The sequence below is a fragment of the Eptesicus fuscus genome, chromosome 3 (genome assembly GCF_027574615.1).
Source record: "Eptesicus fuscus isolate TK198812 chromosome 3, DD_ASM_mEF_20220401, whole genome shotgun sequence".
NCBI lineage: Eukaryota > Metazoa > Chordata > Mammalia > Chiroptera > Vespertilionidae > Eptesicus > Eptesicus fuscus.
Window position 1 is genome coordinate 1952085 of NC_072475.1, and position 12826 is coordinate 1964910.

The 12826-nt window shown below is 58.1% G+C and overlaps 1 protein-coding gene across 2 annotated transcripts in view; it reads left to right on the forward strand.

The window, feature by feature from the left end:
• ITSN1 (intersectin 1) overlaps positions 1-12826 on the forward strand; it is a 155536-nt gene that overhangs the window by 50729 nt on the left and 91981 nt on the right. For both annotated transcript variants that reach the window (XM_054713510.1, XM_054713508.1), the window contains exons 5-8: positions 4065-4225; positions 6448-6615; positions 7930-8026; positions 10741-10841. In XM_054713510.1, the coding sequence (XP_054569485.1) occupies positions 4065-4225; positions 6448-6615; positions 7930-8026; positions 10741-10841 (527 nt within the window). The remainder of the gene's footprint in view (positions 1-4064; positions 4226-6447; positions 6616-7929; positions 8027-10740; positions 10842-12826) is intronic.

The following is a 12826-nucleotide window of genomic DNA, read 5'->3' on the forward strand; positions in this document are numbered from 1 at the left end:
GACTTCCCAGTCAGAACACGAGGAGACGAGTTCTGGGAGCACGGAGTCAGGTCGGTGCGGGTGGGGCCGACGCCGACACGCCTTCCGGAACTATCTTCCTCACGAGCTGGAAGGTCGCTGCAGACAGCCCGTGTCCTCGGCCCTCAGTGCTCACAGCGGCTCCAGCCGCGGCCTGCAGTGGCGGGAGGAGGGGAGGCCTGGGCAGGAGTCCGAAGGCGCAGGGGACGAGGGCGAGTGAGGGCTTTGGAGTCAGAGGCTGCAGGGGCCGCAGACGGGGGGTGAGAGGCTTCTGAGGAGAGAAATGGGGTGGGAGCACCACCTAGAAGTGGGCCCTAAGCGGGAGGAGGAGCCAGAGCCAGAGATAGAAATTGGGACAGCCGGTGACCTGGGGCCGGTGACCTGGGGCCGGTGACCTGGGGCCGGTGACCTGGGGCCGGTGACCTGGGCCGGTGACCTGGGGCCGGTGACCTGGGCCGGTGACCTGGGGCCGGTGACCTGGGCCGGGCGCAGGGCAAACAGCCGAGGGACATGTCCTGCCTCCGGTTCCTCGGAGCGGCCTTCAGCCCCAGCGCCACCAGCGCCAAAGCCGGCGCCAAGGCCAGTCATGCTGGGCTCGCGTTCCGCTCCCCTCCCCCGCTCCTGGTCTCCGTCGCGGTTCCTGGCGTTGAGCGTCGGTCCCGCGTGGGCGCCATGCGGCACTCCTCCCTGCCTCCCCGTCATCCCGGCCCTCAGCGCCACTGGTTCCACGTCCCGCCTTTGTCCCCAGTCCGGCCCCTCGGCTCCTCTGCCGGCCACATGTCACTTCGCCTGGCCCGCTGCCTGAACGTCCGTCCGACTGGAGCCCCTGGAGCTCCTGCCCCTTCAGATTCCAGCCTCCAGATGACATCCGGGCAGCCTGCAGGTGGCAGCGGGGAGAGGCCCAGCGTCACTGCCACGGCGCAGGCCCCGAGCCCTACCGGCTCTGGCGTCGCCTCTCATCTTCACCTGCTTCTCGTTTGGTGCATCCAGTTTCCCTGGCCTCTCCCTTCCCTGCGTGGCCAGGCTCCCCAGCCAGCACTGCAGCCCTCCGGACTCCCACCCGCTGGTCCTGCCACCAGGGGTCAGGCTGGCCTCCCCTCCCAGAGGCCTGCGTCCTGACCACGGTCCCGGGACTCCCGCTGACCCTGTACCGGCCACGGTCCTCTCCCGCCGCCTGGCTTCATCCCCTCGTCCGGCCACGGTCCTCTCCCGCCACCTGGCTTCATCCCCTCGTCCGGCCACGGTCCTCTCCCGCCGCCTGGCTTCATCCCCTCGTCCGGCCACGGTCCTCTCCCGCCGCCTGGCTTCACTCCCTCGTCCGGCCACGGTCCTCTCCCGCCGCCTGGCTTCATCCCCTCGTGGCACTGCCCATCCTGTGGAATGAGCTGGCTCACTTTCTTGTTTCCTGGCTGAACTAAAAGGCAACCTCTGTGAGGGTGGGAACCTTGTCTGTCTTTCTCACAGTTGGAACCCCAATTCCTAGATATAGTGCCTAGTTGTTGGAAGAGGTGACCCTCTAAAAAAATACCTGTTGGGCTCTAGCCAGGTTGCTCAGTGGATAGAGCGTCGGCCGGAGGACTGAAGGGTCTCGGGTTCGATTTCAGTCAAGGGCATGTACTTCGGTTGTTGGCTCGATCCCCAGCCCTGATGGGGGTATGTGCAGGAGGCAGCCGATTTATCTGTCTCTCTCACATCAATATTTCTCTCTCTCTCCAAAAATTAATGTATTTAGCTTGGATGCCAATAGGGTTGTTTGTAGATAAAGATCTCAAAGTTCATAAGGAAAAAGAGATCTCTGTGAGTAGCCTCACAAAGTTTTTAAAAACAACAAAAAAGCCTGGCTAGAACATACCCTAGAGCAGGTGTGATCAGATCATGGTCACGTTGATGCAATTGCCCAGCAGAACAGATAGTCAGAAAGAGGTCTCACTGCAGATGAGCGCTGAGTTCAACGAGAAGAGGAGGGGTTCTCTTAGTAAGCTGATACATGCTGCTGCGAAGGCCAGTATCCACCGGAGGAAGTCAGGCCGAGCCCTGGGTTAGCATACCACGCGCGTGCGTGTGCGCACACACACACGCACACACACACGCACACACACACACACACACACACACAGTTACGGTTGGTTTAAAGGTTGACATGGAATAAAATAATCTTAGAAAACAAAGGACTAAAAACCTGCAGGCTGTGTGATCAAAGAAATACTTTATATGTAAAAATGTAAACTTTCTGACAGGAAGACACCATACGCAAAATGAACAGGTAAGTTTTTAACCATCTTCCAGCAGTTGCCCGATAGCAGTTCACATATAACACACAATGAGTTCCTATCAGCGGGTAGAAAGGACACGCAGCTGTCAGAAAGCTTGGCGAGGGCTGTGAATGAGCGATTCATGTATGAATCCAAGTGACCGAGAAGCGGGGCTCCCAGGCGGTGGGCGGTGCGCTGAAGGGGCTCATTGACGGCGGGAGGCGGGGGCGGCGCTCTGAGGCCAAAGGAGCTTCCTGCAGCCGCGGGGTTCCGGTTCCTGCCTTGTGACCTTTTTTATTTCCAAAAGAATACTGTTGACTTTTACAAATTGTTTTTTAAAATATATTTTTATTGATTTCAGAGGGGGAGAGCAAGATAGAAATATCAACGATGAGAGAGAATCATGGAACGGCTGCTTCCCACACGCCCTCCACTGGGGATTGAGCCCGCAACCCGGGCCTGTGCCCTTGACCGGAACCAAACCTGGGACCCTTTAGCCCCCAGGCTGACGCTCTACCCACTGAGCAAACTAGCTAGGGCGGCTTTTACAATTTTTAACGTTTTTAATCTTCGTTATATGTCATGCTTTTTAATTGTTTCGTATTTTCTCTCTCTGAGTTAACTCTAGCAGTACTGTTATACTTATTAATTACTACAGGGTTATTTCCTAAGAAACTTACTTTTCTTTTCTGGGCGCTCCCTGCATGTGGCTCATTGAAAAGATTGCTCATCATGGTATTTTTATTTTTTTATATTTTTATTGATTTCAGGGAGGAAGGGAGAGGGGGAGAGATAGAAACATCAATGATGAGACTCATTGATTGGCTGCTTCCTGCACGCCCCCTGCAGGGGATCGAGCCCGCAACCCAGGCATGTGCCCTTGACTGAAATCGAACCTGCGACCCTTCAGTCCACAGGCCAGTGCTCTACCCACTGAGCCATACCAGCCAGGGCCGTCATGGCATTTGGATTGGAGCAGCCGGTCTTAGCATTTGATGTTTCAAATAAAAATTTCTTAAGATTGGTTTAAAAAAAAAATCCCCACTGTTCTGATGTCCAGACTAAAGAAATGAAATCTGAACGAGCGTTTTCACGTAGAGGACGCCACGTCGTGAACACGCACGGCGGTTTGCCTCGTGGCTCCCAGCTGCAAGTGCAAACCCTTTCTTCACCTACAGCTCTTGGCAGGTCCCACGTGACCATTGACGTTTCAGAACCGTTTTAAACAGCAAGCACACTGGAAGCTCCCATATTAATTTCCAGCGTTAGGAGCCTGGGCGGACAGCGGCCTGGCACGGCCTGTCCCGGGGCGAGGTCTGGGGAACCACGGAGGACCTGGTGCAGTCTAGTCACGACCTCTAGCGAGAGGCTGTCTGTTCCTCGGCGCCCTTTTCCAGCACTTTGAGGCGCAATCCACAGAATAGAAGTCCCCTGAGAGTCTTAGCTCCTTGGTTTTCGTCTGTCCGGAGCTCTGCAGCCATCGCCACTATCCAATGTCAGCCATTTCCATCCCCCGAAAAGAAGCCCCGTTTGATTTCCAAAGTCCGTACCCTGACATTCACACGGAAAGCCGCCTCCTGTCACATGAGCAAAGACAACACAGTGAGGGGCGTTGTGTGATGTCAGAGGTCAGTGCTCCGGCGGACTCCTGTCGCTCGAGACACGTTTTGTGTTGCTTTGTCTCTTCTGCTCTCCCCAGGATCGGGGGGCTGGCGATGTTGTGTCTGTGTGGGTGGGGATTGGGGGAAGGTCACGGTCACGGTCACGGTCTTGAAGCCGGGTGTCGGTCTGCAGGGCCCTTGCCGATATGAATAACGACGGGAGGATGGATCAGGTGGAGTTCTCCATCGCCATGAAGCTGATCAAGCTGAAGCTGCAGGGCTACCAGCTGCCGTCCGCGCTGCCCCCCGTCATGAAGCAGCAGCCGGGGGCCATCTCCAGCGCCCCAGCCTTCGGTGAGTGTGAGAGCAGCGGTTTGCCCCGCCCCTCGCAGCCTCGAGCACTGCAGTGCCGGGAGGTGACCCTGCGGGAAGGGGTGGTCCCAGGGAGGAAGGAGGTGCTGGGGGGGGCAAGCTCCTGCTGCCCCAGCACCGGCTCTCAGGTGACTGGGGGCAGAGTCGGCGGGGACCCCGCACCTGCTGCGGCTCCTGTCTTCTCTCCCGCTGCGTTCTTGACCTCCCGTTGTCGCGGACTTCCTCCTGGTTTCTGGTTCCTGAGCACCTTTCCTTTCCTGTGTGTAAACAGCGCCTCTGGATGACGGCGTCTCACAATGTAGTTTAGGTTCACAGCATCTCATGAGGCAATTGGCCACATAGATCCTCTCAGGACAAAATGAAGCAGGAACAGCATAAGCAGTGTCACCCGGCCATAAAGGAATGTGTGAAACAGTGCCTTAGCCTGAGATTTCCTTCACAACCACCCGGTAGTTAGGTGACTGAGGTCAGCGCTCTGACTCTGTTCGCAGCGCGGACTTGGGCCGTGTGGGTGGACTGAAAGAGGACAGTGTCAGATGGAGCCCCTGATGTACGGGACAGGCCCGGATGTGGCTGCAGGTGATGAAGCGAGGAGACGAGGGGGAAGACTAGGCCGGAGGAGGGCTGGGTTTGACGGTCTATGATGACCTGGACAAGCAGGTGCATGGAGCTGGGGGGCCGCAGCCTGGCCGGAGGCTCGGAGAGGGGCGAGTGGAGCTGGAGGCGCAGGCGCTGGAGGGGGGTTGGGACGGGAATTCCCATCGTGTGCGAGTGGGAGGAAGCTCGGTGACTGAGGAGCAGTTGCAGGGACAAGACTCAGCACGCGCCGGGCGTTGGGGGGCGTGGGGGGCTTGCCGGGCGGCACTGGAGCGTGTCACCGCCCTGGCACGGGGCCAGAGGACATGGAGGGACCGACGTAGGGCCCAGGGGCAGAAGGAACCAAGAATTCCGTGTCCAGAAAAACAGTGTTTCAACCCTCCGGACACCACCTTAGTGTCGAGAAATTCACTTGGACCCGCACGGACCACGGCGTTAGCGGCCAGTCCACGGGTAAAGGCTGTCCCACGAGACTGCCCCCACGTGAGTCGCAAGTAATGGGTCCCCAGGTCCCCACTCTTCTGTGTGACTTCACTTCATAGTTAGAGGTTCCCACACCCCCGTCTCCGCTTTTCTCTAATTTGCTGACAGCTCACAAACTGGGAGAAACTTCCGGTTGCAGTTAGCGGTTTGTTATAGAACAAAGGCTGTTCGGAGGGAAGGCTGTCCAGGGTGGTCCTGAGCGCAGGGCCTGTGAAGTTGGGGTGCTCCCCCCTCCAGCTGGAGGACGTGCTCCCCAGCCCGGAGCTGCCCGAGCCCTCCGTGTGGGTTCTCGGCGGTTTCGTTGGGTGGGCATGAGGGACCGGCCACGGGCCACGGGCTGTCCCCCTCCAGCCCCGCTCCCACCTGAGGTCTGTGCGCAGGCAGGTGGGTGGACTTTCCAGACCTCCAGCATGGCTTCCTATTTCCTGTCCCCGGCTCCCATCCTGCAGCTATTTAGGGGCCCCACCCCCTCAGCCACCTCATTGAGGTGCAGACAGACATCCCTGCAGAGGCCCCAGGGTCGGAGAAGTTCTCGTGTCGGGAACAAGGACCAAGACCAAATATGGTAGCAAAGGCTGTTGCTGTCGGTCAGCCAAGTACCAGGGGCTCGGGACCCGGAACGGCGCAGGCCGGCGGGGCCTCCCTCGGTGACGGGGCGAGAAGAGCGGAGAGGACGGAGCATCCATTGCACTCGATCACTTCTCCGTTGTTCGGCTGGAACCCTTCTGGAGGGAGAGGCCTCCCGTCCTGTCCGGCTGCTCTGAGGCTCGGTGTGAGGAGGCACGGCAGGAGAACGCGTGGGTTGGTTCATTCCCCGCGTTCACTGGTTTGCAGACAGGTTGAGGACCGTGGTGACCCGCCAGGGCGTTTGGCTGGTTGGTTCCGACGGCCCCGTGAGTCCCCGCGTCCAGTCTGTGCTGCTCCAGGGCTTTGCAGCTCTGCTGTTGACCCTTCGCTCTGGCCAGCAGGTCCCTCCTCGGCGGGGTCTGGTCCTGCACAGAGTTTTGGTGCTCTTCCACGCGGGGGCCCCGGATGCAGGTTCTAGAGGGAAGAGCTCCTTCCAGCAGACCGGGTGACGGTCATTAAGAGGTGACACGTGCCCCCCTGTCCTCCTTCCTCCGCAGGCGTGGGCGGCGTGGCCAGCATGCCTCCGCTGCCGGTGCCAATGGGGACCATCCCCGTGGTCGGGATGTCGCCCCCCCTCGTCTCCTCCGTCCCTCCAGCAGCAGCGCCTCCCCTGGCCAACGGGGCCCCGCCTGTCATGCAGCCTCTGCCTGCGTTCGCGCATCCTGGTACGTGGCCGGGCACCGCGGGCTGAGTGTTCGCCCACGTTCTCGGAAATCTGTCTTCTTCCTGGTTGTATTCGAGTATTTTATTCCAGAGGAAAGTCTGTTCAGTTAATTTCTCTCTTTTTTCAACGTATCAAATGGGAGGTGTGAGGCTGAACTGAAGAAAAGGATTAAAAAGTTCCCAGTTTAATTTAGAAACTTTATCCATAGTCTTTTTCCCTGCCATTGAGAGAAGCCTGGAGTATAAACGGAGACGGCCTTAGTCTGACAAACCTTACCGAACTCATACCGACACGGAGCGGGCACTTGTTAAAGCACTTTGGACGTTCGAGCAAATTCGGTGCTGATGCCAGTGTGGGCTGTAGCGTTTGAACGCGAGTCCTGCGCTCAGCCTGGTTTATTACACACACAGTCAGGGTGTGTCTGTAAGTTACAGCCAAAGAATGTAAGGGAGCCTCTTTTAAAACTTTTAAAAATTGTTATATGTTTTTATTGATTTCAGAGAGGAAGGGAGAGGGAGAGAGAGAGAGAAATATCAATGATGAGAGAGAATCATTGACCAGCCGCCTCCTGCACGCCCCGCACTGGGGATCGAGCCCACGACCCGGGCCTGTGCCCTGACCGGGAATCAGACTGCCCTCCTGGTTTTAGGTCCACGCTCAACCACGGAGCCACACCAGCTGGCTGAACCTCTTTTGTTAAAGATTTTCTTGTCACAGGTCGTTCCCCTGTCACACGTGACCATGGCTGCGGACGTGCTGGCCGCGAGGCAGCGCCTGCCGCGGTCCCAGTGAGGCAGGGCCTCCAGCACCCCCTGCTTTCTTTCGGGGCCGAGGGCACGGGCCGCAGCACGTTAGGCAAGGGTGCGGGACTGTGGCCCAGGGCCCTCCCCGACCCGGCCCAGCAGCCGCACCCGCTGGCCCGCCCACCCCCCAGCGCCCGGGGCCTGGCCCAGCGGTCTGGGCTTCTCTCTCTTCCGCTTGGGACTCCCTGCCGCTCCTCGGTGCAGTGAGCAACGCGCCGTCCATGTGTTTAAGCTCTTCCTCCTCTGACTGTTGACAGATCTTATGAAATGTGATGCTAAATGTTTGATGAAAGCAAACTTTGTGGGTGTAAACTACTACTTAGGTGACTTTCCGTGGGCACAAGTAAATCTAGAAACATCTGGCCAGAGGGTGGGGAGCCAGGCGGGATGGGGAAGGAAGGAGGAGTAATTCCTGCCTCCGACTTGATGACTCTGCTTTTTAATTTTTGTAAGCGGGAAAGTTTCTTATCTTTGTGGAATTAAAATTATTCAACATTTATTTATTTTTACAGCAGCCACATTGCCAAAGAGTTCTTCTTTTAGTAGGTCTGGCCCAGGGTCCCAGCTAAACACTAAGTTACAGAAGGCGCAGTCACTCGACGTGGCGAGGTAAGTTGGCGTGTTCTGAATGGGCAGTTTGGTGAAGTGTTATCTGAGGAACTCATAACTGAAAATGCCCGAGCTGTGTTCCTCATTACCTTTTCTTTTGTGGAGTGGCAAACATGTCTCACTTCTGGTTTGACCATTTGTTTGTTGCAGAGATGACAGAATCAAGGACACGACATTTCCTTTAAAGGTTGTTTATTTTAAGAGGATGCGCAGTAGTAAATGTTTAAATTTGTGTTAGTCTTGAAAGGTTTACACATGTTTTATATGAAGATGAGAGCAATAATTGGCCTTACTGTAAACTCCAGCTCAGATAACCTATGTCGTCCTTGAGAATCGACAGTAGAACCGTATTTAAGGACCATTTTCATGAAATGAATCATTCAGATTAATGGACAGATGCTGTCCACCAAGTGTGTGCCTGCCTCAGTTTTGGCAAAGCTTGCATGATTTTATTGCTTATATTTGGCCAGTCTTGGTTTCATGTCGTCTCTCATACTTTCATTTTCTTTACCCTGACCTCTCCCCTGCGTGTGGCCGCACCACGCGGGAGAACCAAGCTCGGCTTGTAAGCCGTCTCAGCGCCGATGGAAGGACAGGGGCCTGTGGTGAGGGCGACCCGTCCTTCTGTCCTGTCCTCTTTAGAAACCTCCCCTACGCGAATCAAGGCGTTTCCACTTTAAAACGTGTGTTGGGTATAATTCCAAAGTGCCTCGCCTTCTAAAAAACGATTTAAAGAAAATCTGTAAACTGAAAAGCACTGTGCCTAACGCTTTATGCCCATTACCTCGCTAACCTCACTTCTCCCGTGAAGTGCCTCTTCCTGCCCCGTGTTCAGACGAGGAAGCGGCTCGGAGACCCTGAGAGCCGTGCTCAGACCGGCATCGCCCTCAGTGCCCGAGCTCCTGATGGGAGGGCGTGTTCTCACCTGGGGAAGTTTGCTCCCAACCTCAGTTACTGAGAGAAAACAAACACACTTCGGTTACTGTGGTTACAGATACCTGTGTGCCACTTCGTCGAGGCTCCACACTAAGATTCAGGAACCTTTGCTGAGCATCTGCTCAGCAGACACCTGGTTAGCCCCACCCCACCCTCCCCTCCCCCCGCATCCTCCTGGGCAGGAAGGATTGTCTCAGAATTGTGCCCGAGGACATGAACCCAGAGAGGCCGGCTGCTCACCCAGGGGCCACGGCTGCTCACCCAGGGGCCACGGCTGCTCACCCAGGGGCCACGGCTGCTCACCCAGGGGTCACGGCTGCTCACCCAGGGGTCACGGCTGCTCACCCAGGGGTCATGGCTGACCAGTGCACCGCTGAGGTGGACACTCGGGTCCTCTCGCCCTGAACCCCACATCTTCTTCCTCCAGCACCGCGCCGGGGCTCAGCTTCCTGCTCTCCGCTGGGATGGCAGTCTGTCTTAATGTTGATTTATGACATTAGGATGAATCAGTAATCGGCACTCAGCAAACAGTGAGGCTGTGGAGACGCTGTGTTTTTAGGTAGTCATCTTGTCAGTGATGTAAATTTCCAGCCGAGTCCTGTAATGTGGCCTCTAACTTTTGGTTGCCTGTTGATGAGTTCTTAGTCCATTTCCGCTCTCAGGAGGTTGGCAGGAACTCTGCCTTGATAAGTGTAATCTGGGACGGCTTCTGTGCGCAGCGCCCGAGCCCGGGTGCAGGGGGGAGATAACAGCCTCGGTCGGACGGTCAGGGTGGCGGCAGCACGCTGTGCGCCAGTTGCAATGAGGGAGCTGCTGCGGAAGTGCGCACAGCAGGCCGGGCGCCGGTGAGTGCTTCCGTGCGGTGTGATGTGTGAAAACGGACCAGGTGGCCCTGCCGGGGGCCGGGGGCCGGGGGCCGGGGGCCGGGGCCGTTTCCTGTGCGAATGGAGCCTTACTCATTGAGGGCCGGGTCCGCAGACGCAGGATGGCTGGGCGGCTCAGCTGATGTGACGGCTCTGCTTTTGCCTGTGAGAAATAGGTCTTTTCGTGGAAATGAAGGAAATGGCCGACGGGCACTAGGCTCCTCAGCCCGGGATGGAGGCCGCTGTTGCGGCACCGGGTTTGTTGTTGGCTCCTCACAAGCCCGGGGCCGTGGGACGCGGTGGGGCCTGCGCTCCGGGCGGGCGGGCGGCCTGGGCCGGGCTGCGCTGCAGTCGGGCGGAGCCAGCTCCCAGCGCCCGGTGCCAGGCCCGGTGCCAGGCCCCGCGCCCGGGCGCTCCTTTCTGGGAAGGCCTCCTCCGTTTGTGGGAACTGGAACTTCCCAGAATAGGGTGACTTCCCGGATTAAGAAATACATCCTGTGTGTTGGTGCGTAGAAGGTGAGACATTTGGAGAATTAGTACCTGTCAGGGCAGGGGTTTGTCAGCTGTCAGCATCGCTTTTCAAACCAGAGAGAACTGCTCTAGAGGTTTGAAAGCCTGGACGTTGTTGGGCCATCTCAGTTCCAAGGGTCCATGCCTTTGTAGACCCTTGGAATTATTAAATTGTGTGTAAAAGTCGTGTTGCGCTTACCCTGGATTCTGGAAAAATCCTAAGCTCATTTGTGTCTCTGATGAAAGAGATGTTTATCACCTTAAAAAGTGGACATGCTCACTACAGAACATTCAGGAATGGTGGTTCCGAAGTGAGCAGAAGGTCAAAGGCAGTTTTCCAGAGACGGCTGACCGCCAGTCCTGGGCGGTCCTGCGGCTCACGCCTCCCTCCGCTTCCTCCCGCAGCGCCCCGCCGCTGGCCGAGTGGGCGGTGCCCCAGTCCTCCAGGCTGAAGTACCGCCAGCTGTTCAACAGCCACGACAAGACCATGAGCGGACACCTGACAGGTACTGAGAGGAGATGGACTCGGGGAAAGGCGGCCTTTGTGGGGAGGGCGCGTCGTTTCTAGATGTCGGGCCAGAGCCTCTACCCGCCTTTCCCTATTGCCCTTTCGAACAGGGTTTTCATGGGGTTCTTACCCTGTGCCGCCCCCCCCCCCCCCCCCCCCCCCCCCCCCCCCGCTGATACAGCCGTAGTTACTGTGCGCTTGTCCCTCTTGGTAAATGGAACGAGACCTGGACCCTCCTCCGCTGCCTCCGCTGGCGTGCACAGCAGGCCCTGGCAGAGAGACCCTGCTGGGAACCCCGCGCCAGGTCCTGAGGTCGGCTCTGTAGGTGAAGGTGAACTTGGCACTGCCACGCACAGGCTACGGCAGTGAGAAGGGGAGGTGACGGCGGGGGGTGGGGACCCAGCTCTGCCCCCAGCGAGGTGGAGGCCACTCTACCTTTGGATCTGACCTCACGGGTAAGAGGCCAGAGTGCAGTTGTCTGATCGCAGGGGAGAGGGTCCGGGAGACTGGCTGGAAGCCTTTCTGAGGGTGCCCAGAGCCGTGCGGAGAAAAGCGTGCTGTTAGCACAGGGCAGTGAGACCGCCGAGAGGAGTACTCCGTGCGCAGGGGAGGAGGGCGGAGGCCCGCTTTCTGGGGATGGGGGCGCACCTCGGTGCCTCCCTCTGCACACGGTCGTTACACGCATCCTCTGTGTCTCCCTCTGCACACGCATCCTCTGTGTCTCCCTCTGCACACGGTCGTTACACGCATCCTCTGTGTCTCCCTCTGCACACGGTCGTTACACGCATCCTCGGTGCCTCCCTCTGCACATGGCCATTACGCACAGCGTGAAGACACCCCCCCCCCCGGGCCGGCCCTGGGGAGTGCTGGGCAGGGGAGCTGTCAGCTGCTTAGCATGGTTTGCTTGGTCCCTTCATTAAGCTGCATCCATGTGCACATGTGCAGGTACATAGGCACATAGTCATGTGTGCTCTTACATGTAAGGTAGACGTTGACAGTAATGGGAACTGGCATTTATTGCGTGCCTTCTGTGTGCTGGATGTGCTGGCCCTGGGCAGACTCCTGCTGTGGCTCCTTGTGCGATGGGTCATCGACTTGGAAATGTGGAGAGGGTTCGGGTTCGGGTTCGGGTTAGGGTTAGGGTTAGGATTGGGGTTAGGATTGCGTTGGGGTGTGGATTGGGGTTAGCATTGGGGTTAGGGTTAGGGTTAGGGTTAGAGTTCGGGTTAGGGTTAGGGTTAGGATTGGGGTTAGGATTGCGTTGGGGTGTGGATTGGGGTTAGCATTGGGGTTAGGGTTAGGGTTAGAGTTGGGGTTAGGATTGGGGTTAGAGTTAGGGAGGATGCTGCCTGCCCAGCCCCTCAGCACATCCTGGACTGAGCCAGGCCGGAGCCCCGCCCCGGTCACAGTGCTTTTGCTGGTGTTCTCTGGGGCCTCCTGTGCGGGAACCTGCGGTGCCCGGCGACCCCTCACCCTCGGCAGCCCCTGTGGGAACGCCCACGCCTGCTCCTGAAGAGTGAAAGCACTCAAGGCACGGTCCGTGCCTGCGGCCGCTCTGCACTCCCGGTGGCCACCCTGGGACCAGGCCCTTGGGGCAGCGCCGGGCTGGAGAGACGCCCGTCCCTCCTGGTGCCGGTGATGGGGACTCAGCGCTCCCTGCGGCTGGGAGCCGAGGGCTCGCTCAGTTCCAGAAGGGAGACGTTTACCAGTAATTCCCTAATGGAGCCGATGGTGGGAGGAGAGGTGAAGTTCCAGGAATTCTTTCTGAGGCTGTGCTACTCGCCAAGATATTGCGCAACCTTGCGCCGTCGCTGTTTCTGGTCACATCTGCGCTGAAATGGCTCTCGGCAAGGCCCTTCCCCCCCTCACGTCCTCTGCGACCTCCCTTCTGGTCTGCCGGTCGTCGGGGGGCAGCGGGTGTGGAGACGCTGCTGGCGTAGACAGACGGCTCAGCCTTGGGAACGGAGCCTGACTCCGAGGGAG